This window comes from Helianthus annuus, chromosome 3 (genome assembly GCF_002127325.2).
Source record: "Helianthus annuus cultivar XRQ/B chromosome 3, HanXRQr2.0-SUNRISE, whole genome shotgun sequence".
Lineage (NCBI taxonomy): Eukaryota > Viridiplantae > Streptophyta > Magnoliopsida > Asterales > Asteraceae > Helianthus > Helianthus annuus.
Genome location: NC_035435.2, coordinates 152,936,612 through 152,960,936, shown reverse-complemented (window position 1 = coordinate 152,960,936; position 24,325 = coordinate 152,936,612). Strand labels below are relative to the sequence as shown.

The following is a 24,325-nucleotide window of genomic DNA, read 5'->3' as shown; positions in this document are numbered from 1 at the left end:
TACTTTATATATAAATCTAAGTTGAGGGTTTTTCTTATCTTAAAGGTCTTAAAGGTACTAAACATTTATCTTAAAAATCATTGGGCTGAGTTGTAGTTTTTCGTCCAGGTACTTAACATTTATCTAGCATCATTATAAATATTTGGTCTTTATTGTTGTTAAACAATATATAGCATTTTTTATGAGTAGGAGCGCCTCATTTGAATGTATTGTTTGACCCAACCCGAACCAAATATCCGACCCGAACATATAACCCGAAACATAGCGATAGGAAAAAAAAATTGGTCCCATGACTCCCCCCCCCCCCCGCAACTTTTGGTCAAGCTCCGCCACTGAATAGGGTTGTTCACAAGCCGAATTGAGTGGGCCTTTATTCGTACTTAACTCGTTTATAAACCGAACCGAGTGGAGCGGCACACTTAAAACCGAGCCTCAAATCAAACGAGCATTTTCCAAGCAATGAATATTTCGAGCGAGCGTCGAGCGAACTTCGAACGATTTTGACAGTTGTGTTGCCCTATTTAAATTTGCGGAGAGAGACAGTGACAATGTTAGGTCTCAAGTTTTTATGTCTTTAAAAACAAGCACATTTTATGGCATAATTATTTTCTTATGAATAATAATGTTGTGGTCGAGGGGGCGATGATCAAATTGCATGAACAATGACGTTGGGAGCAGGAGACGACCAACTTAGGGTAACAAGATAAGACATTGAGGTGATGATCAGACTGTCATTTAGCGATTCAGTTGTCTAACTTTAGGTTTGGTGTTAATTTTTTATTAGTGTGATTGGACTAGTACGTATAGATATAGATGTAAATTTGTATATAATTGACCAAAATCTAATAAAGTGGTGTATATAAAACTATAAATATAATTCATAATTATGTATATATGTATGTGTGTGTATATACACTAAAAATAATAATTCGAGCCGAACCGAGCCAAGCGGACCTTTGCTCATGCTTGGTTCGTTTACAAACTGAACCAAACAGAGCAACTCGTTTACAACCGAGTCTCAAGTCGAACGAGCATTTTTCGAGCAATTTCCGAGTGAGCGCCGAGCGGTTTGAACGGCCCTAGATGTAAATCATGATTAGTTAACCAAATTGGCAGCGCTTTAGTGGTACCCCAGTTTCCCTGGGTGGTCGTCAGTTGAAGTTTTGTTCGTAACAAAATATCATGTGCGAGGTAGGGTTTTTATCACGGTGGGTTTCCTCTAGAATTTGGGTTTTATCGGGTTTCAACTAGAATTTGTGACGGGCCAGATCACGAGTCATACTAGCGATCGCAAACATAGATAGCCCGGATGTCCTCTTGTACCCGGGTAAGGTTTTGTTGGATTTGTTGGACATTGAAAAAGGATTAGTTGATTTTGTTACCAAACTGAAATAAGAAGCCGAAACAGCATCGGATCGTTCGCCTCGTATTGACCTACAACAGCGACTTCATTCCTGCTACTTCTTTTCCAGGTATTTATTTCAATAACTTCTGTGATCAATTTGATCCTATTTGAAGACCCCTATTGTCAACACTTCCACTCCTAGATGCAAAAATCTCATACCCATTTTGACATTTTTATTGAATTATTATTATTGTATTGAATCGATCATCTATGATTCATTGATTGATTTATATTGATTAATTTCATCATAATCTCACTTGTTACAGGTGGGATCAAGAACGTTCCAGAAGAAATGGCAGTGTAAGTCTGCTATCACTGGCTAAAGTTGTGAACTTTCGTAATGCACTGTCATATTCATTTTGAACATGTTACTTGTTGTTGTTATTAAGTTTTGCTGTATCTGATATGTATGACTCGGGTATCTTTATATCGAATTTGGATGATCAAGAATGATAGTTGAGTTTGTTGTTTTATTACTGTTTTGTTAGGGTTGCATCTGCTCCTGGGAAAGTTCTGATTACTGGAGGTTACTTGGTTTTGGAGAGGCCTAATGCAGGGATTGTGTTAAGTACAAATGCGCGATTCTATGCGATTGTTAAACCGCTTTATGATGAACTTAGACCAGACAGTTGGGCTTGGGTGGGTATTTTTTGTTTAAGATTTTGATCGTTTTGAAGATTATTTGTTCAACTGTTACTTACATGAGCTCTATGATTTCAATTACTATGATGAAAATATTTGATTCATTATGTGTCGCTTTTCAGTCATGGACGGATCTGAAGTTAACTTCTCCCCAAATGGGTCGGGAAACCATGTACAAAATGTCATTAAAGCACTTTGCTCTTCAGTGCACATCAAGGCAAGTATTGTAAGATAGACCATTAACATAATAATTACACACCAAATGTTTCTAGCATAGTTGTCAATGCGTAGCGTATAGGTAGAAGGTCGCTACAGGGTATGTAGCCGTAAATAGCGGGATTTTAGTTTTTTTTTTTAAATATAAATAGCGATTAAATATAGCTATAAAATAGCTGGATTATAGGTTTTTGTTAAATATACATGTAAAATATCGTATATACCAGGGTCTTTTGATATGATATACATATAAAAAAAATTCTAGTGTATCGCTATTTATAAAATAGTGCCTGCTATTCATCACTATTCGCTATGTAGCATATAGGTACATTATCGCTATTTGTCACTATTCGCCATTAACAACTATGGTTTTTAGTCAACCCACCTGTACAAAATGTATTTTGACCCGTTACCCAACTTGCTTGTTTTGCCACCTCAACTCTTAAGCATCACTAACAACAATTGTGTTTTGTTTCTCAGTGAAGCAAGAAACCCTTTTGTGGAATATGCAGTGCAATATGCAGTTGCAGCAGCATACTCAACATTTGATAACGACAAGAAGGATTTACTGCAGAAACTTCTTTTGCAAGGTGAATTTCGGAAATTTTTTGGTTATTATTTTGCATTCAGGATGGATGTCTTCATAATCTAAAGTCTAATACGCAATTAGTTGAGCAGGTTTTGATATTACAATTTTAGGCAGCAATGACTTCTACTCCTACCGGAATGAGGTGCTCCTTTTTCACCACATAACTAACAAACCTATGATAGGACGGAACTTATAGGGTGCAGGGCAATGATTTAGATACTGGTATGAACCGGCTGGCAATACCGGATACCGGACACGGGCCCGGTATGATAAAGGCCGGTAAAACCAGAATACGGTATGTCTTATGTACCGGCGGTAAATCCGTTTCTACTGGTTCAAATCGTTGAACCGGTTTGCATTATCTTAAAATTTGTTTTTTAAATTTTAATAAAATATGATATTAAGGTAATACTAACCTTCCATATTTTTGGTAATTAATCTAGTGACTTTCATTCCAATATTCCATCGCTGTTGGAACTATAATCCCCAATAGAATATTTTTATAAGTAATAAAAATGCTATTAAAATGCTTAATATTTTACAAGAAAATAGTTTTTTTAGATAAAACCATGATTAGTTAGATAAATCCTAATTGAGATATTTTTTTAGATGAATTTCTATTATATGGAATTATAGGGTTAACTAATAACCCGGTTAAACCGTCCGGTACAACCCGGTTCAACCGGTTGAACCATTTCAGAGCCCAACCCGATATGATTTTAAAACCGGTTTTTAAAACATTGGTGCAGTGCAGCGGAGGTCCCAATAAGTTCCTTCACTAGTTATCTACGCTGTCATATTTTTTAACAATGATATTTCGATTATCAATAATCTATTATCAGTAAGACATTTAATAAATCTGAAAAATATTGTTTCTGTATCTTTTCATTATACAGATTGAAGCACGTGGGCTCCCGTTAACGCCGGAATCATTAGCATCTCTCCCGCCATTTTCTTCAATTACATTCAACACCGAACAGTCAGACGGTCAAAACTCCAAGCCTGAAGTTGCAAAAACTGGTCTGGGTTCGTCTGCTGCTATGACGACATCAGTGGTTGCTGCTCTACTACATTACCTTGGGGTGGTTAATCTCTCATCGTATAGCGGGGCCCAACATCAAGAAAATTTGGATGTGGTGCATATTATAGCCCAAACGGCTCATTGTATGGCTCAGGGGAAAGTTGGTAGTGGCTTTGATGTCAGTTCAGCTGTTTATGGAAGCCACCGTTATGTACGGTTTTCACCCCAAGTTATTTCTTCTGCTCAGGTACTCTCTCTCTCTCTCTCTCTCTCTCTCTCTCTCACTACTAAGCTCAAAGAAAAAGTAGATTCGGAATATTCTCACATGATCTTTGTGAGTTGCAGAATGCAATCAGGGCTATGCCGCTAGAAGATGTGGTTGCCGATGTCTTAAAGGGCAAGTGGGATCATGAGAGGACTAAGTTTTCCTTACCGCCATTAATGAATCTGGTAAATGACTGAATTATCATTTCATGCTTAACTAGTAAATTTCCCCTGCGCGTTACGGCGGCATTGAAACGTAAAGTAACACGAATTTATACCGTCTAATGAAGACGTATTATATTTGACCCGACTGATTTCTAAACAAAACTTACGTCAAAACGTAGACCATTGAAAACGTACATAAAAATAAGCACGAAAACGTTTTATATTTTACCCGACTTATTTCCTAAAAGATTACGTCTAAACACAAGAAATTATAGTGTTTATAAGTTAAAGGATGGTACCGCGTTGCGGCGGCATCGAACGTAAAGTAACTCGAATTTATACTGTCTAATGAAAGCGTGTTATATTTGACCCAGGTCGTTTCCAAACAGCATTTACGTCAAAACATAGACCAACTGAAAACATACATAAAAATATGCGCAAAAAACGTATTATATTTGACCCGACAAAATTTTCATCCAAACGTAAACCAACTTGAATTTATACCGACACGTACATATATACAAATAAGCACTTAAAACTCAAGGGGGGTCAAAATGACATTTCATAAAGTTTTTGGATACAAATAAGCACTCAAAACTCGAGGGGGTGAAAATGACATTTCATAAAGTTTTTAGAAAGTTAAGGGAGTGTAAGTGTAAAAACTGAAAATTGAGGGGTTAAAATAAAAAGAAGACAAAAACCAAAAGAAAAAAAAAAGTTATTGTAGCTCCGATGTGATGGACGCTACAGTAACTCAAGTTATTTTGTAATATTTATAATTTCAATAATATTACATATTAACATTGTTAAACATGCGGACCGTGCAATTTATATCAGAAGGCTTCTTACCGATATAATTTGTAACCAACCCTCATGCAAACTATAGTTGCTAGGTGAACCAGGTACCGGAGGATCATCTACTCCGTCTATGGTCGGCGCTGTCAAAAAATGGCAGACATCAGACCCTCAACATTCATCGGATACATGGAAACGCTTATCAGGGGCAAATACGAAACTTGAAGCACAATTATCTTTATTGAGTAAATTGGCGGAAGATTATTGGGAAATATATAAAAGTGTCATTTACAGCTGCAGCATGTATCAATCAGAGAAGGTGGTCCATAAACTGTTACCGAACTTGGTTTTTTATTATTTTTTATGTTTCTAATCTCGGAGACCCGTGTTGCGTGACAGTGGGTAGAGCAAGCCAGTGAAGCAGTCGGTCAAGAAATTGTGAAAGCGTTATTTGGAGCTAGGGATGCGATGCTTAACATTAGGTCTGAGATGAAGCTGATGGGAATGGCTGCAGGGATCCCTGTAAATACTCTTTTCACTTCTTTTGGACATCTTCATCGTGTAAAAAATGGACCATGTGCTTTGGTAGCGGGTCAAACGTGTTCAGGTCAAAATGAGTCGTTTTTTAACAAGTGGAAACGGGTAAGGTTGGGTTGACTCAAAGCACTTTTTATCCATAAAGTTGAACTGTTTTATGAATAATAGTGTGCAAGATATGATCACTGTTATAATTATCAAATTGTTGAATGACATGATTTAGAGTAAAATGCCATTTGCGTCCTTGAGGTTTGGCCAGTTTTGCGACTTTCGTCCAAAGATTTGTTTTTTTTTTCGCATGTGGATCCAAAAGGTTTGAAATCTTGTCATTTTCATCTGGCTTGTTAACGCCATCCATTTTTCTCCGTTAATTCAGGGGTATTTTCGTCTTTTTTTGTTAACTTAAAGGGCAATTCGGTCTTTTGAATACTTGTACATTATATGCTAAATGCTTGTACATAAAGTGAAAAAAACCGAATTGCCCTTTAAGTTAACAAAAAAGACGGAAATACCCCTAACTTAACGGAGAAAAATGGATGGAGTTAACGAGCCGGATGAAAATGGCAAGATTTCAAACCTTTTGGATCCACATGCGAAAAAACAAACCTTTGGGCGAAAGTCGCAAACTGGCCAAACCTCAGGGACGAAAATGGTATTTTACTCCATGATTTAGGAGGCTTTATGCATTAAAAATACACTTCTAACCCGTTTGACCCACTTGACTTGTTCGATTTTTAACTAATTCTTTTAGTTTACCGGTTTGACCTATCAGATATACAACAACATAACACGCATTGACCATTTCTTAAGTAAATGGGTTGAAATTGCCACATTTCTCTTGCAGTATACAACTTGAATTTATGATTTACTCAATTAATTTGGTTTTACTTTATGGGTTTTGCAGATAGAACCCGAATCACAAACCGAGCTTCTAGATGCCACCATGAACATGTGTGGAGTCCTGTTGGCAGGTGTTCCTGGAGCAGGAGGATTTGATGCTGTATTTGCAGTTACTTTAGGCGATTCAGGCAATAATTTGGCTAAAGCTTGGAGTTCACACAATGTTTTGGCCTTGCTGGTTAGGGAAGATCCGCGCGGTGTTTGTATAGAGAATTCTGATCCAAGAACCAATCAAATCACTTCGGGCATGTCGTCAGTTAGCATCGTGTGAAATGCCATTTGTTAGTTTATTCATTCATGATTACCATATTATTGTTTTGAGAGTAAGTATGACCTTCCTAAGACAGATTGAACAAGTTCTTTTGTTGTATTATTTTTAAATTCTGTAACACATAAATAAAATAGTCTTGAGTTATTAGTTTTGAGAAGTGATGTGCTCCGAAAGCTGAGGCGAGAGCTTCATGTACGCAAGAATGGTCTAGTACAGCCAAATAAGCTTTAATCAAATAAACCATTCATAATCTCTTCATCCTTTTGGGATCATATTTGACTTAAATGTGACAAATACCAACACATTTTCATGCATCTAACTATCCTCATTGGTGATGATGGTGATCTTTTTTGTGATTGAACTCATGTATGTAAACTAGACCTTTGGACTTAAGGTTCGTTGTCGAAGGGTATACTGGTCATTTTCACGTTACGACATCATTAACAATAGTTCTTTTCGGCAAGCGTAAAGTGAAAAGAGATCAATGTATTGTAATACAGCTAAAGCAACACTGCAACAGCATCATACAGGATCAGAACATGCATTAGGATTTAGGAATTTATGATAATATCAACAAATGCCCATTAGACTACTTATCATCAATATGAAAAAACGAAACACAAGAGACGTTCGATAAACATCTTGCCATTACTATTGAACAACATTACAACAATCAAAAGATTGCTACCAAAGCCACATTAAGGAACCAAATCAAAATAATAAACTGAACTCTAGATATAGAAACCAAAAAGTATATAACCAAACCTCATAATCCCAGCAGACAGTTAAGATAAAGAAAACCTCACTTCAGGCACTAATTGAGAACCCTAAAGTGCAGGTGGTTAACACTTAACAGCCATGAATAACTAATCATTTCATAACATTGTTCCTACGCGAAGGGCGAGTTGGCTTCTTGGAGTAACAAGAGTTCCACTCACCACCATCTTGCGCATAATAATCCATCGGGTAATCAACAACATTCTCCTCCAAACCCTTCAAACCATTGCCTTCGACATTCTTGCCACAACAATTTTCAGTCTTTCCACAACAATCCACACCGTTATTACAACCCGAATCATCTTTAACCGCACCTTTCTTCTCCCACCAACCAGGGAAATCCCCAAGAGCAATTTCCGCTTCAAACGTTGTCAACAACGGCTTCACAAACGCATCCCCCCAATCAATCGACAACCTCGGGCACGCAATCTGAACCCACGCATCAACCAAATCCCCAAACAACGCAATCCTAGCAGGAGACAACTCCGACATCAACACAATCGTCCACGACAACCCTTTCTCCCCCATCTTCTTCTCCAACCTATCAAGAATCCTCGGATTCCCCTGTCTCCCTAACGTCCCCAACACAATCCCCCAATTCTTCGCCGTTTTCGCTTTCAAAATCGCGTTTTTCCTACACTCTTTCATCCCCTTATGATCATACTCTTCCAGAAACAAAGACCCGATATACGGGTCATACCGAAACGCCTTAATTCTCGGGTTCGCGATCATAAACGCCTCTAAATGAAACCGCCCGTCCGCTACAAAAATCAAAACCACCTCACTCTCACTTTCACTCCCATCATCAAACTGAGTCAACTCACTCAACTGACTCGTTGAAACTGTCGGTGCAGTACACCCCAACACTTCACCAGCCGATAACGGCTTCGATTGCGGAATCAAAACCCTAAACCCTGAACCCTCAAGCTCGGATTTCGCCGCTCTAATAGCCGTACCAAACTGTATAGTACCGGCAATAATAAGCTGCTTTTTAACTATTAAACCATCATCAAAGTTCAACTTAACGGTGTCAACTAACCGTTTAACGTCAATTTTAATATCAACGAAAACATAAAGACAGGGGATAACGGTGTTATCTAACGGAACGAGGCAGCTGTGGCCGTAATGGATTAACAGATCGGCGTCAAGGGCGGCGGCGGAGAGGTCGTCGACGCAACAGGCGCCGTAGGTGACGTCACCGAGGATGAGGCATTGGATGACGTCAGTGAAGGTGGTGATGATGTCGGAGATGATTAAGGAGTACATGAGGAGGCCTTCTGGGAACTGAAGGGCGACGCGCTTGGCGGAGGTGGAGCGGATGCGCCAGATGGATTTGTGGATTTCGAAGTTGTAGTTGGAGGGGAGGAGGGAGATGGCGGCGTTGAGGGATGGGTCGGTGGTTATTGAGTCTGGGATTTGGTTTTTTATGAAGCGTTTTGGTTGGCGAGATGGTGGTTGTTGTGGTTGTGAGGTGGTGGTTGGGAGAAGTTGGTGGTCGGTTTCCATCTCCGGTGGAAGGATGAACGGTGGTTGTCGGAGTATGCGGTGGTGTTGAGGGTTTGAAGGGCAAAGTTTTGTTTTCGTTTGTTGTTATTACTCAAATTAGGTTTAAGTGAGCTAAGACCCACAACTCCAAAATTATCCAACACTTTTATATTGTGTTACTTCATTTCAATCTATTAAGGCATGTTTGGCTAAGCTTATGTAAGTTAAAAAGATTTTTGGGAAAAAAGGACTTATTGACTAATGAATTTTTGAAAAATAGTTTTTAAAAAAAGTGTTTGAATTAGCTTATGGGATGGGAAAAACCAATAAGTTAATAAGTTGTTTTTTAAAAAGTGCTTGGCTTAGCTTATTGATGTAAAATGACTAAAAGTCAATAAGTTAGTTCAAAAAATCACAACATTCTAACTTTTCAAAAATGACTTTTTGATAACTTTTTCTCCTTCTCAAAAAGTCATTTTAAAAAGGACTTTTGCATTTGTCAAATACTAAAACTCCTTATTAGTTTTTTGATTAAGTCAATAAATCAATAAGTTGGTTGGAAAAGCTTAACCAAACATGTTCTTAGTCCAAATCTATCCGAAAGATCTATCCAAATGAAAAGTGATACTCTTTTTATTAGGGGCGTGAAGTTCTGACACGACTCGAAAATATGACACGAACCTAACTTGAAATTCATAGATTTGAGTTTAGTCTAAATGGGTTCGGACCAGTTTCAGGTTGAACCCGCAACTCGTTTAGCTAAACAAGTCAAGTATTGTCAACCCGATCGGGATTGACGGGTTGACCCGCTTAATCCATTATATGATATTTTACTTTTTTACATTTATTTTATGTCATGAATTAATTTGAATATGTATTTTATGTCATAACTATAACTTAGAGTTAACTGTTATTTTCGTCCATGTGTTTTGTTCACTTTTGTCATTTCAGACCAATTTTAAAAAATACACTAGTTTCCTCCCTGACATGCTGAAAATGTGCCATTTTAGTCCAAAAATTAAAACCCAGTTTAGTCCAAAAATTAAAACCCGATTCTGGGATGGGTCGGTGGTTATTGAGTCTGGGATTTGGTTTTTGATGAAGCGTTTTGGTTGGCGAGATGGTGGTTGTTGTGGTTGGGAGGTGGTGGTTGGGAGAAGTTGGTGGTCGGTTTCCATCTCCGGTGGAAGGATGAACGGTGGTTGTCGGAGTATGCGGTGGTGTTGAGGGTTTGAAGGGCAAAGTTTTGTTTTCGTTTGTTATTACTCAAATTAGGTTTAAGTGAGCTAAGACCCACAACTCCACAATTATCTTCATTTCAATCAATTAGTCCAAATCTATCCAAATGAAAAGTGATACTTTTTGACTAGGTGCGCCATTTTCTCACACCACCCGAAAATATAAGGGTATCCGGGGCACTCTCGGGGAGAGGGTGTGGTGACCCCATCCCCGATTGGGAACACCGCCGCCATCACCGCGGGGACCCGATTCTGAGAGGGGATTCGGCACTTGTTCACTGCGTTGAATTGGCACAATTTTTGAGGAACGGCTATTTTTAAACGGTCAAATTTTAAAAAAAAATCACTTTTTAAATAAATATAAATAACCACACCCCCCCCCCACTAATTTTTTATACTCTCAAACCACACCCACTTCACTAATTTTTTATACTCTCAAACCACTATTTTTTATACTCTCAAACCACACCCACTTCAAACCGAGCAATGGAGAACCAACCCCGCAAAGCCAAGAAAAAAACTAAGGGACGGGGCTCGCAACCGTCTCGTGCTGGTTCGAGCGGTGCAAGTGCACAACCACAACCCCCTTTCGGATATACTTCACAACCCCCGTTTTTTTCCAACAACCTTCACACCCCTCCTTTTACAACACCCAACCACCCAACCTTCAACCCAATTTCGGCTATTTTCAAAATTTGTTATCAATGGATCCTCCTCAATCCTCGCCCGAAAGCGCGACATTGCTAGCAAGTTGATATGGTTATAACTAAATTGTAGAGAAAGAAGCTAAGAGATATGGAATAATCTTGACTCAAATTCTGCTTATTCTCATTCCATACGTAACATCCACATAAATAGATAAAAAACTTACATAAGACACCCCCCCCCCCCCACACACACACACTAAACCAAAATAGCATCCTAATCCCTTGACGATAGAAAATAAAAATAAGACACGTAACAATACTCCCCTCTTAACCTACTTTTTGCCCTCAAAAAGTACTTCAAGAAACCTTGTCTTCATCCTCTTCCGTTGCTTGTTTTTCATCATCTACCACTTCAAGTATGTAGAGTTGTTTTTTCTTACACTTGTGCCCCGAAACGAACCTTTCGGTACACCAGAAACATTCCCCCTTTGCCCTTTTTTGCTCAAGTTCATCACTCGTCAAACGCCTCGATCTAAGGATTCCTGGTGTAGAACTTGATGGCTCGGTTGTTGGACTTGGCAGCAAGGGTAGTTTTGAACCATTAACGGGAGATGTTATTTTGACATCTTCAGGTTGCAGCCCATCCTCCACAGCGATGAAATGCTTCATCAAGCATGTGTTGTTCATAGTTTGAATTCTTGCTAACCCATACGCCTCACGTAGTGTTTGAGGCTTGAACATCTTTACCGGGCCTTTTATTTCCGGTTTCAAACCCTTCAAATATAGGCTAACGGCATAAAGTTCGCTAACGGTAACCTTGTTAAGCAAACGATCGAAACCTGAATTATATTCTTGTAGACCCTTGGCGTCATCAGTAAGTTGAACGAGAGAAGCAATCTCTTCCATAGGGTCTTCAAACATTGCATCAGAAAAACGGGCAGAGATCGAACGAACATAGTCCGCCCATGGGACCTCGGCAACCGTGGCGTTACGGGTCTTCAAGTAGGCACGGTGCCATTGGAGGGCATCACCTTCCAAGTGAACCGCATCACAGCGTAATTTCGAGTCATCAGGAGTGTCATCCATCGAAAAAAAATGTTCACAGCGATAGACCCACCCCTCAACATCGTCCCCCGAAAATTTAGGGAAGTCGATCTTACCGATACGGAATGGTTTGGATGTTCGTGAATCACCATCTGGGCCGGAGAAGGACCCGAAGGAACTACCCGACGACTGCACGGCTTTATCACGCACCGCCTTCAAAATCTCTTCATGCTGCTTCGAAGATTGTTCATGTTGCTTCATCAGGGCCGCTAACGCAGCTTGGATGTCGCTGATTGCCTTACCATGGGACTTGAGGGTGTTGTCGATTTCATTATTGCGGGTGTTAGTCATGGCGGCGGCAAGGAATTCCGATGAGGAATCAACTGGAGCTCTGATACCCTTGATAGGGTTATAACTAAATTGTAGAGAAAGAAGCTAAGAGATAGGGAATAATCTTGACTCAAATTCTGCTTATTCTCATTCCATACGTAACATCCACATAAATAGATAAAAAAAACTTACATAAGACACCCCCCCCCCCACTAAACAAAAATAGCATCCTAATCCCTTGACAATAGAAAATAAAAATAAGACATGTAACACAAGTACGGGTGGCCGTGCGATTTCTAAAATTTTTATTTTCTAGTTTTAATGTAATTTTTATTTTCTAGTTTGAATGCAATTTTAATTTTCTACTTTGAATTTAATTTTTATTTTCTACTTTGAAATGTCTTTTGTTAAATTTTATTTAATTATTATTAAAAAAAATTTTATAAACATGCATAATTACAACAAATAAAAAATAAAAAAATATAAAAAATCAAGTCCCCTAAGAGGGGGTGCCGCCATCAAATTAGGGTGTGAGGGGAGTTTAAGAGGGGAGTTGACGTGACATAACGTAATTGGTTGTGCGTAAGAGAGGGGACTCCCCTAAGAGGAGAGTGCCCCTCTCACCCTAACACAAACTTAACTTGAAATTTGTAGATTTGGGTTATGTTTAAATAGGTTCGGGTTAGTTTCATGTTGAACCTGCAACCCGTTTAGCTAAACGGATCAGGTTCATGTCAACCCAATTGGGTTGACGGGTTGACCTGCTTAACCCATTTATATAATATTTACTTTTTTTACATATATTTTATGTCATAAATTAATTTAAAAATGTATTTTACGCGATAGCTATAACTTAAAAAAAGAAATTGACGGAAAATTTTATAATTAAAATGTAATTATATTATATATTATTTGTGTTTTTAGTAAAATTTTAGATTCGGTATACTAATTTGCGAAAAAAAAAATCGTGTTGAATAGGTCGTGTTCGGGTCATTCTATTGATATTCGGGTTCATATGTATGACACAATTTTCAGGTTCAGGCTTGTCTAAAATTTTCAAGTTCGGGTCAGACTGAACCCGCAAATACAGCAAATTTAGCACCCCTACTTCTGACTCAACCTACTACCCTAATTTGAGGTGGTAGAACTCGATAAAGAGAACACACCCATTACTCACTTGGGTTGTGAAAGTGTACCCATAAGTACCCACCCAACCTGTAACTACTTGCCTCCATCCAAATAATGTGTTCTCTTCACCTTACATACCATCTAATTTTGCACTATTTTAAACCAAGTAACGTGTTTCCTTCACTCTACGTACCACCTAATGTTGCCTATTCTGAACCCATGTGACTTTTGTCTTTAGAACATAAAAAACGTAAGAAAGTTAGATACTACAAACACCACTTAGATAGAGAACATGCGTCATACCACTAAACCACTAGGTCATAAATAAAATAAAATTTAACAAATATATATAACATTTTGCATGATTATAAAAAAAATCATAAATGTTTCTATTAAAAATCTTTTAAAATTGGTGATGAATAAATATAATAGAATTTTAAATGTAACATTTGCAAGAAAAATAAGAAGTAAGACATACTCTACACGCATTTGTGTTTCTGAAGAAAAAAGTTCACAAATTACATCTTAGAACCTATAAGATGTTAAGAAGTATGAAAATCACATAATACATTTGTATAAGGGTGTAGGGGGCGCCCCCTAATGAGGTGAGGGGAAAGATTTTTTAACCCAATCGTACGATGTTATGTCATTCCCCCTCTCTAACTCCTCTCTTGCCAAAAAACGTACGGGGTGCACCCCTCGTGAGGGAAACTATTTTTTTTCTTTTTTAATTAATTAATAAATGAAATAAAACTATTTTAACAAAATAAAATTACAAACACTCCATTTTTTCCGCACCCACAAACATTTCATTTAGCCTCCATTTTAACAAAATAATTAATTAATAAACGAAAAAATGCCAAACATTCCATGCGGTGACTAGTCCACCATTTTGGCTCCCCTCTTGCGGTGAATAGGGCTGGCGGCAGAGTGCCCCGCGCGGCAAACAGCCTCCCCTCTCCCCTCCCCGCTTACCCCCGTTCACTGAATCAAAGATAAACAAAGTGTTGGACGGTTTAACTTATGATATCACGTTCAAAACACTATATATAAATGTATCATACATTTTCCATATTATTAAGCTTATTCTTAGTTCTGAAATCAATGTCATGGAATCAAGACATAATTTTTTATTTATTATTTTTTTAACGGAAAATGAAATCGGGCCACAGTATTAATATATGTTATTAATTAAAAATAAATTAAAAAAAAAAACTGTTTCAGTAACAACCAAATTAAGAACTTGATAAATAAATAAGTTGATACCATAGTTCAAGTCTCATGAAGAACAAGATTTAGAAGCTGGGATTAAAAAGTGTAACTCGTAAAAGTGCATTCAACAAGTTTCTATCCAACCACAGATCAAAAACGGAAAGTAAGATACATATGAGGCTCAACAGCCTTCGAAAAGGAGAAAAACGAATAGGTATCATACATTGAGTTCACCCAAATAACTTGGGCAACAAGCTATCCAAGAGATGAATAAAACCAAGAAACGACTTAGGATGCAACTAAATCCGGTGTTTCAGCTTCAACCGATACCAAAGCAGTGTGTACTTTCCCGACCCAGTTGTCCAAACGATCACGCAAAGACTTTACTTGACTTATTCCCAAAACTCTTGGTTGCACCCAAGACACATGAACTGTTCCTTCAACTTGATCAATTATCCCCTCAATAAGATGCACCTGCAATGTCAATAGTAATATATTTTTTTAATTTTTACATGTTCAACCTGTTCGTAATATATTACATTAACTATTAAAAGGCAGACTTACAGATAAACTCTTCATGAGAAGATATTCAACGTCTTCAACTGTAAGTTTTGTCCGGTCTGCTATGATGCTTAAGGGAATGGTTCTCTCATCGGATGGTCGACTGAAAGAAAAAAATGTGATTAAAAACAATTTCCGAAGTCAAATATGTAAATATTTTGAAAAGAAATTAGTAACCTGAAGATAATTTCCATCAAACAGAGGATGTTGATCTTTTCTAGAAGCTTCTTCTCATTCTCCACCAAAGCTGGCTGAGCGTTAAGAGAAGCTGCATGAACACGGCACAGTTCTTGATAGCGAACTAGATCTCCGTTGTTGAATGCTTCTAGAATATAGTAGAGCCATTCAACCTGTGTCCCTAGCAGACTTTTTATCTGCACATGTTCATATTTGATTTAAATATAAATATATTATATTATTCTTAATGAGCTAGTAAAAGGATTTTCTTTACATTAATTCTTGTACGTTTAACTTCTGTGACTAAAGCATAGATGTTGGTATACATATATTATATATGCATACATATAAGTGTGCTTGTATGTGTGTAGGGGTGTAAACAATCCCAGAGGCTCAAGAGCTCCTCGTTATCGGCTCAGTTAAAAGCTCGAACGAGCTGAACTTTAACGAGCCCGAGCCCGAGCCTGAAATAGAGGTCGTTTAGTTATCGAGCCCGAGCCTGAAATAGAGATCGTTTAGTTATCGAGCCCGAGCTCGAGCCTGAAATACAAAACTCGTTTAGGCTCGCGAGCCTAAACAAGCCCAAACAAAAATTTATCTATTTTATATATAATATAATAATGATGATAACATTGGCGAGCCGAGCTCGAGCCGAGCTTTGGCTCGTTTAAGCGATATTGAAGCGAGCTCGAGCCGGGTTTTTAGCTCGTCTAAGGTTGTTCTTAAAATAGCTCGAGCTCAAATAAGTAGGCTCGAACCGAGCCGAGCTCGAGCTTCATAAAAACATGACGAGCCGAGCTCGAGCCCAGTCGAGCTAAGGCTCGGCCCGGCTCGTTTACACCCCTAATGTGTGTATATACACACACAAATACGTATATTCTCCTAGAGAGTTAGATGCTAAATGGATACTATAAATACAAACTTAAATGTGGATTAGTATACGAGAATGATTAACGTAAAAAAACATATATACTTACTATTGGATGTGCAAGTAGTTCTCCAAAGTTGTAAATGTTGTCTCCAAGTAAAGCAGATAGAGATAAATCAAATGCAAGATCCTAAAAACGCAAAACATAAACCAGTAAGATACAAAACTTAAAAATTAAAGCTTTACAAAGCATCAACACGAACGCAAAATGAACCCTAAAATCAAAATTTATAACGTTTTCCTAAACTAACTTATTTGTTGTCGTGGGTTGTATTAAAACATACCAACTTAAATGAATCCGAAAGAGATTCAACCGACGTATATGCCAAATAAAGTAGAGAACTCTTGTAGAATTCAGCAAACTCCTGGCGAGATTTATGGTACTGGGACGTCACCCAATAATAATTAGCATACACGGACGGATCGATGTCAGTCATGCTATCAAGTGTGCTCTTTCCGTCGTCTAGAAGATTCTTGCACTCCTTTTGATCTCCTTTTTCAAGGTTGAAAATGGCTATTTGCATCTTAATGTAAGCGATTGGTTCCTCTATACGTGATTCTTTCGTAGCTCGGAGTTTTTCAATCACTCCTTCGAGATAGCTGATGGCTGCTTCTTTCTCTGAATATTGACGAGAGACTATAACAGCAAAATGTGCGAGCTTGAGAAGATTTATCTTAGTCTCAAAGTCGGTGATGAAGTTCTGATATAGTTGGATGAGAGCATCACCCGCCTGAAATACAAATAACAAGGAGTTCATGTACATAAATAAAAATTTTAAAGAGAGGAATTTCGTTGCATGTGTGAACAGCTGCAAATAGTTGCAAGTAAATCAAAGTCAAAAGAAAAGAACAAGAGTGACATGACAATATAAGAGAGCCCTCTAGAGCCTACAAGGATTTTTTTACTATGTTCAATTGTCGGGTTGTTACTCCCATGATTATAAACATTTTGTGTAACAAAGCCCAAATTATCAGGAGAAAAATGATAAAATAGGATGAGGCAAGTTTCAAATAACGTCATTCAATGTAAGATAGCTATTATATATAATCCCAGTCCCTAAAAGAAGGATCGGTTTTCAGTTTGCTAACAGTGATAATAAATTTTAATAAGAAGTATAGTAACAGATCTATTTCTCCAAATTCCGTAATGTCCAAAGAATTTTTCATAAAAGGAGAGAAAACAAGCACCCGATAGATCAAGCAAACCAGAGTATCCAACACTTTTTTCCCTGGGCAGTCTCTAAACAAAAGAGTTCCCACTATATTCTTAAAAAAAGGAAATACACTTGTTGCGGCCAGATATTGAATGGTGCACTGACTGCATTCCCAAATTATTGGAAACGCATACAAAGGATTCAAGAGGGCATTAATTTCTTATTATAAATTAAAAGATAGAAACTCAAAATTCAAAGTTTAGAGGGCTAAAAATCTATTGTAGAACTTATAAGTTATAATTATATAGTACAATAAAAATTACGCGTCTGGTAATATTAACCCAAACACTCAATTTCGGGTCCTTATGGGTGCTTACCTTAATCTTTTGGGTCATTCTTGGCTATAGTTAATTTGAATCGGTCTGAATGGGCTAAATGAAAAGGAGTAAGAGTAAACTGTGAAGACAGCTCAGATTGGGTGCTGGTTAAAAACTGAGAAAGGTTAGAATGAACAGTACTGGTTTTTTTTTTCTAAAACGGCCCGTCCTGACCCAGACCTATCTTGGTCACTCAGAACCCATTTTGACCCGATCCAAGCCGAACCTTGTTTCCACCGTTCTGACCAGTTACCCTACGATACCCAACGTGCCCATTTTGTCAAGCTTAATGAAACAACTAAACTTACTAAAAACCATAAACATGAACGCGCAAATTTAAGATATACTATACATAATGCTTAATAGTTCATATATCTCCAACAAAATTCTCTTTCTTTCTGTTATCGCGCTATTAGCTTGGCTTTGGGTTTTTTACTCATTCACAATCTATGTAATTAATATCCCGATATATTAGTGATATATCGGTTATCGGTCCCCTGCCAAGATATCGGTGCAAAATATCGGTACCGATAATATCGGCAATAATGACCGATATTTTACAGATATATCACCGATTTTCCCGATATCAGTATCTTTCTTTTTAGTTCTACCATTTGTCTTTCTTCTTATTGCCGCTATTAGTGTTTTAAGTCTTAATTGTTAGTTACTTGGTTGTTATTGTTAAATGTTAGTTTTTTAAGTCTTAGTCAGTTCCTACTTTCTACAATTTTTAGTGTTTTGAAAGTCGCAAAAGGTTAATTTGTTAATAGTAGGCGAGCATACTGAATTATTAGTGTTAAATTCTTATATATATAAATTTAGCATGATATTAAAATTACCAATATCCCACCGCGATAACCAATATCTCAAATATCGGTCCTTGACCGATATCCGATATTTTACCACATTAACTACTTAATTTACAATACACGATCTCAGTCTCACCCTCTATCCTTAAATCTCAGAATCCTTAAATCCTGGCATTTCAAATCAAGCATTTGTATCATTGCAGTGCAATACAGATTTAATTTGAAAATTATTCTATTAGTAGCATAAGCCATAAGTATGATCAAGTTATCAACTCTACATCTAATACTGACAGAATAAATCAAAATCACTAACTCAGATCTCTATCCCAATTATTCGTTAACAAACCAAACTTCTCCAAAATTAAATCAAAACTAAACCTAAATACCCTAATTCAAATCATAAACAGTCAACGGGCTCAATTCAACAACCAAAAGAACATGAACATACAAAAACTATATCGAATAATACCTGAAAAACAGTGAGTGCGACGAATTGTTCGAGTTTGAGAGTGAGTTGGTGCCATAGCTTCCTTTGGTACAGATCTGCAAGCGTATTGTACCAATCGGAGAGTTCTGGGTGAGTATTACGAAGAGAATCTAGGTATTGAAGAGCTGACATCGCTGATTGATTTCCGAAACGGTTGCTGAATGAACGATTTGGGGATTTGTGTGTAAAGAAGTATAAACCCTTGTTTGATTTCGTCTGTGATTTCTTTTGCTTCAAGAAACGAATGATGATTTGGGATGGATCCGATGGATTTATATGTTTTATTTTAACCCGACCCGATAGATGTCAGTAACTTGTTTTTTTTTTTTCTTACTTTTACTACTTGTTAGTTGTTTCACCCAAGAGGCCCAAGGCCCACTAAAAGTTAAAAACTAATCTCAAAAAAAAAAAAAAAAAAAAAAAAATAGTATCAAGAGGAAAGTGTACGGATAGTAAAAGTACATGGATGGTCCCCGTGATATGATATGCATTTTGTAACGCATTTACTCATTAGACGTTGGGGACTAAATGCATTAGACAGTGAAAATCATAGGGACCATTCATGTACTTTTGGTAAAAGTTGGTGACTAAATACGTTACAAAGTGCAAACCACATGAACCGTCCGTGTACTTTCGAAAACTGAGGACTAGATCCTAAATTTTGGTTAATCACATGAACCATTCGTGTACTTTACACTAAAATCTATATGTACCGAATGCTTTGGGTTTCGAGTTTTTTTACTCTTGATTGGATTCATTTACCATCCATAAGGGTGCATCGTATGGACTTGGGAAGTTGGGTGGCCTTGAGGGAATATTGTCTCTCATTCTATTTGAGACAGATAAAAACTTCAAAATCCGAAAGTAATCCAAGATTTTGAGAGAGTTAATGATGAAACCAAGAAGAAAAGAGGAAGGATCGGGGATGGAAGCTCTAGACCGCGCGAGAACATTGATTCGTCAACCTTTTTGTTTAAAAGTAAAGGTTTATATAATAATCTTATAATTATAATTATAACTTTCATATATTTTGTAACTTTTTTTAGTCAACTTTTATACCAATTATATTATATTTTTATTTAGTTGTGTTGTATTAATTGTACACTTGCATTATATTTCATCATTGATGTTTATTCATTTAATCTTTTTAGTGTTCCTTTGAATGTTCAAGAGATGGCTTGAATATTCTTGAAAACCATCATAGACACCACCCCCATCCTCATCTCGCTATCCAACCACATTAATACATTATTCCATTATCATAATCATCCACACCATCACCCATCATCCCCACCACATCCACCAGCACCATTAGCAATTTAACTCAAGCTAACCATCACTCTCTTCACAAGTCCAATGATATTCATTTTTATTCTACTTGTTATTATTGTATTTATGAATTGATATCAACTTTTTGGTTTTATATGTATAGATATACTATATTGACATATTAAAATCTTTAATGGGTGTCAATTTATCATCTAGTCAGATTTTCACTAGTACAAATGGAGACGGTTTTAATACACTCAACATGACGTTATGTAGCCCGTTTTGGCTCGACTTGTCGAACCTGGTTCTAAAAAAGTTTGAAGTAGATTTTAATTAAAATAGAGACGATTACAGACTAATGGCAGGTAGACGGGCTACCTAACATCATGTTGACATCTTTTCTGAATTATTGTATTGACATGACTATGATGCATTAATTGTTGTTAAAAACTTAAAATCACAGCCGAACCCTCGTTTCCTCATCGACAACACACCTACAAACATATACACCAAACACCTGATCGATTTCACCACTTCCTTCTCTAGCAACCTCTACGACCCATATCCCATCCATTGCGCTCAGGACCTAATTAAGTGTGCACCCATAGGTTGTGCATACCACAAAAATGATCATATACACACATACACACATGCATATGTATTTTGAAGACAGAGAAACTACAGGCAGTAAAAGATCACTTTAGAGTATGTACATGCAATACTTTGTGTTCAAAATTATTCACTTAAGAAGTGATCTCGAAAAAATGTAGGACAAGGGTGGAACCTTGAATTCAACAAATGCTTTGAGCATAAAATTACATTCCAGATTCTTCGAGGAGTTTAAGAATGTTATGTTCAGGTGCACTAATTGATGGAAGTATCATCCGATTTGTTCGTGGTCGTGATTTTGTTTTAGGTGTCTCGGGTTCAGGCGTGCCCACCGTTTCCTCCTGTGTTACAGCCAAATCGGGCCTTCTGTTCACCCCTGCAGATACGCGTTCTTTCCATATTCTTCCATCCTTTTATGTAACAAAAACAAATATTTTAGCAAACACTATCCAAAAAATGAACTACAAAACACATAGATTCTCGAATAAAACATTTGGGAGTGAGAGTCAAATGACTAGGGAGTTAGCAAATGAACTACATTTTGATCTTCTATCGTTGAGATAGCGTTTTAGAGTAAATTATGGCATGTTCATATTTAACGTATGGTCATTTCTTTTTTTTAATTATACGTACGGTCCCATTTTTCACCGATCAATAACACTTTTGATCTTTTTTACTACCTGACATATAATGTGAAATGACCCCTTTACCCTCGTACTCAACAAAAAAATTCATAACCCTTAACAATAGGACTGCAAACAAACCAAACGTTCAGCAAACAGTTCATGAATCGCACGGCGGGAAGTTCGTTTATGTTCATTCGTTTAATAAAGAATGAACACTAACAAAAAATTCCGTTCATTTAGTTAATGAATGAACATGAACAGAGGCCGTGTTCATTCAATGTATGTCCGTTTATGTTCATTTGTGTTCGAATGTTCATTTAGTTTTTATATTATATTTAAATACTTCAACATTCCAACAAATAAAATATTTAATAAGTATTAATGTATTATGCATTTTGTTCATGAACGCTTGTTTGTGTTCATGTGTTTCCATTTGAGTTCACGAACGTTCGTTTGCATTTGTTACCTAAAATTAACAAACGAACACGAACACATTCATTTCCTTAACGAACGAACACGAACATAAAATCTCATTCGGTAAGTGTTCATGAACAGTTCGTGAACACGTATATTTCCTTAACAAACGAACACGAACAAGGTCTTGTTCATATCCGTTCGGTTCGTTTGCAGCCCTACTCAACAACACCTCTTCCCTAAAAAAACCATTAAACCTTTCTGTTAATGAATATAACCAAACATGTTACTGATCGGCAAACAGTGATGAAAATATATGTAATTTCTAAAAAAGCAATGACCTATCTTGCAATAAGGACTTACCAAAGGACAAATTTCTGTAACTTACTCTACTTTGTGTTTAGTCAAACACAAACAATATTATATAGATAACCATTGGGTGTCAGCCCAATGGCCACCAGCCCGCATTCTAACCCGGAGGTGGCGGGTTCGAGTCTTGCTCGTTCCCAATGCCCCTACGGTAGCGGATTTACCCCCAGACTCAGGCTTGCTGGGTGGCGGTCTGCGAGGTGGGATCACCTCGGCGGTTGGGAGGACCGTGGAATATCCCCCCCCCCCCCCCCAAACAATATTATATAGATCAACTGTTTATAAACATATGCAAGAAAACTAGTATGATGTGCACTTACATTGAGGATTGAAGGCTCAGGCAACGGGCACGGAACAGGTTGATCTAAGTCAAGAGGTTCAATAGGACGGTCGACAGGTTTAAACTCGACTGCAACTTCAATTCCATGATGAGATGTAGACATGACTCCTGCGACACTCGTAGCTTCTGTAGTAACTGTATCCGGCGGTATAATCGCCCCTTGTTCCTTCACAGGATTAAGCAACCAAACACACACGCAAAAAAAAAAGTCAACCAACCAAATTGACCCCCCAAAACGAGATAATCAAAGTATGAATCTATTTTATTCAAAGATTAAAAAGTCATAATAATTGGATAATCGGTTCCAAAATGCGGAAAAACTTGCTTGTACAAACACCTCTGTCAACTATCAAATCTTGAATTACATGGATTCAAAGTCAATGGTTTCAAAACTCAAATTTGACATGAAATTTCACTTTTTTTTTCTCTCTAAAATGTTAAATCATATCACAAGTTGATACAGTTACCTCCAACAATTGATCTTTTTACTTAAAACCAAACAGTTCTCATCAAATTTGACTTTAAATATAAGCTCATTTGACTCTCAAAAGTCAAATAAGGTAAAGTTACATAACAAAAACAAAAATTTGACTAATGAACATACAACAAAACATGTATAGCATCATACAGTGATCATAAATCCCATCTCCCAAAATTCAGATTCTTTAACCACTAAATTAGCAAAAAAAAAAAAAAAATCAACATATTAAATCAAAAGTCAAATGGTCAAACCCCCAAATTTCATACCTTCAAATGTCAACGCAAATTGCTCATAATACAAATCCAATTAATAACTTTCAACAAAAACAAAACAGAAATCAACAGGATCCCAGTTCACAGATCATGAGAAACAATTGATTAAAAACATCTAACATTAAGATTGAAGAACACCAATGAATTGTAATGAAGAATTAAAAGGAATTACAGAGAGAGAGAGAGAGAGAGAGAGAGAGAGTTGGTTCTTACGAGTGCACTTTGGGTGCGACGATGACCGTTTCTGCTGACAGAAAATCTTGAAAAAAGACTAACCATGTTTTTGTTTACAGGAGGATGAATCTTGTGCTTTGCTTTTGAAACAATCAAAGAAATTAATAGATAATTGTCAGATAGATTCAATTTATCTCTCTAAAAGAGAGAGTGGAGGTTGTATGGAGGTGAAGATGGACAGACAGTAGCTTGGCTTGGTGGGCTTGTTTGGATTCTCTCTGTCTCTGCCTCTCTCTCTCTCTTCCCTTCTCTCTCCCTCTATATACACATATACATATATGACGAATATGTATTAAGTTCCACCTATGGTGGGTTCTGTCCGAGTGAGTTTTCCCCTCTAGGTCTCAACTTCGAGTCTGAATAATAGAGGTTTCTCATTGCGGAGTTTAAATTGAGGATCTATTGAACGAAGGGGCTCTCTAGCTCAAACCCAGTTAAGACAACGTATGCTATAATGCTAAAACTTCCGACATTCGTGAATAATCACAACTTTAAAAAAAATGTATACTTTGGTTATGCTAAGTCTTCCAACATTCGTGAATAATTCACACA

General features: G+C 37.2%; 4 protein-coding genes across 5 annotated transcripts; 1 reads left to right on the top strand and 3 right to left on the bottom strand.

Annotated features, from left to right (window-relative positions):
• The first annotated feature begins 1,247 nt into the window (after nucleotides 1-1,247).
• LOC110930110 (phosphomevalonate kinase, peroxisomal) lies at nucleotides 1,248-6,962 on the top strand. 2 transcript variants are annotated; one of them, XM_022173335.2, is made up of 11 exons: nucleotides 1,248-1,472; nucleotides 1,672-1,705; nucleotides 1,894-2,044; nucleotides 2,170-2,264; nucleotides 2,744-2,853; nucleotides 2,942-2,994; nucleotides 3,749-4,120; nucleotides 4,219-4,323; nucleotides 5,189-5,416; nucleotides 5,497-5,739; nucleotides 6,539-6,962. In XM_022173335.2, exons 2-11 carry the CDS (start codon nucleotides 1,698-1,700, stop codon nucleotides 6,803-6,805), a joined length of 1,632 nt encoding a protein of 543 aa, XP_022029027.1. In that variant the 5' UTR covers nucleotides 1,248-1,472; nucleotides 1,672-1,697; the 3' UTR covers nucleotides 6,806-6,962. The 2 variants fall into 2 exon arrangements, with proteins under 2 accessions (XP_022029027.1, XP_022029028.1); XM_022173336.2 differs by having other exon boundaries at nucleotides 1,256-1,472; nucleotides 5,497-5,619.
• A 468-nt stretch (nucleotides 6,963-7,430) lies between these two features.
• LOC110930111 (2-(3-amino-3-carboxypropyl)histidine synthase subunit 1) lies at nucleotides 7,431-9,207 on the bottom strand. The gene has a single exon (XM_022173337.2). The coding sequence runs from the start codon at nucleotides 9,086-9,088 to the stop codon at nucleotides 7,676-7,678; it is 1,413 nt and encodes a 470-aa protein (XP_022029029.1). The 5' UTR covers nucleotides 9,089-9,207; the 3' UTR covers nucleotides 7,431-7,675.
• A 5,529-nt stretch (nucleotides 9,208-14,736) lies between these two features.
• LOC110930112 (26S proteasome non-ATPase regulatory subunit 13 homolog B) lies at nucleotides 14,737-19,413 on the bottom strand. Its single transcript, XM_022173338.2, has 6 exons — nucleotides 19,142-19,413; nucleotides 16,617-17,063; nucleotides 16,382-16,462; nucleotides 15,405-15,601; nucleotides 15,231-15,330; nucleotides 14,737-15,140 (listed from the first exon to the last, which is right to left on the bottom strand). Exons 1-6 carry the CDS (start codon nucleotides 19,289-19,291, stop codon nucleotides 14,955-14,957), a joined length of 1,161 nt encoding a protein of 386 aa, XP_022029030.1. The 5' UTR covers nucleotides 19,292-19,413; the 3' UTR covers nucleotides 14,737-14,954.
• A 1,650-nt stretch (nucleotides 19,414-21,063) lies between these two features.
• Nucleotides 21,064-24,045, bottom strand: LOC110930113. Its single transcript, XM_022173339.2, has 3 exons — nucleotides 23,753-24,045; nucleotides 22,767-22,952; nucleotides 21,064-21,447 (listed from the first exon to the last, which is right to left on the bottom strand). Exons 1-3 carry the CDS (start codon nucleotides 23,816-23,818, stop codon nucleotides 21,244-21,246), a joined length of 456 nt encoding a protein of 151 aa, XP_022029031.1. The 5' UTR covers nucleotides 23,819-24,045; the 3' UTR covers nucleotides 21,064-21,243.
• Nucleotides 24,046-24,325: the final 280 nt, after the last annotated feature.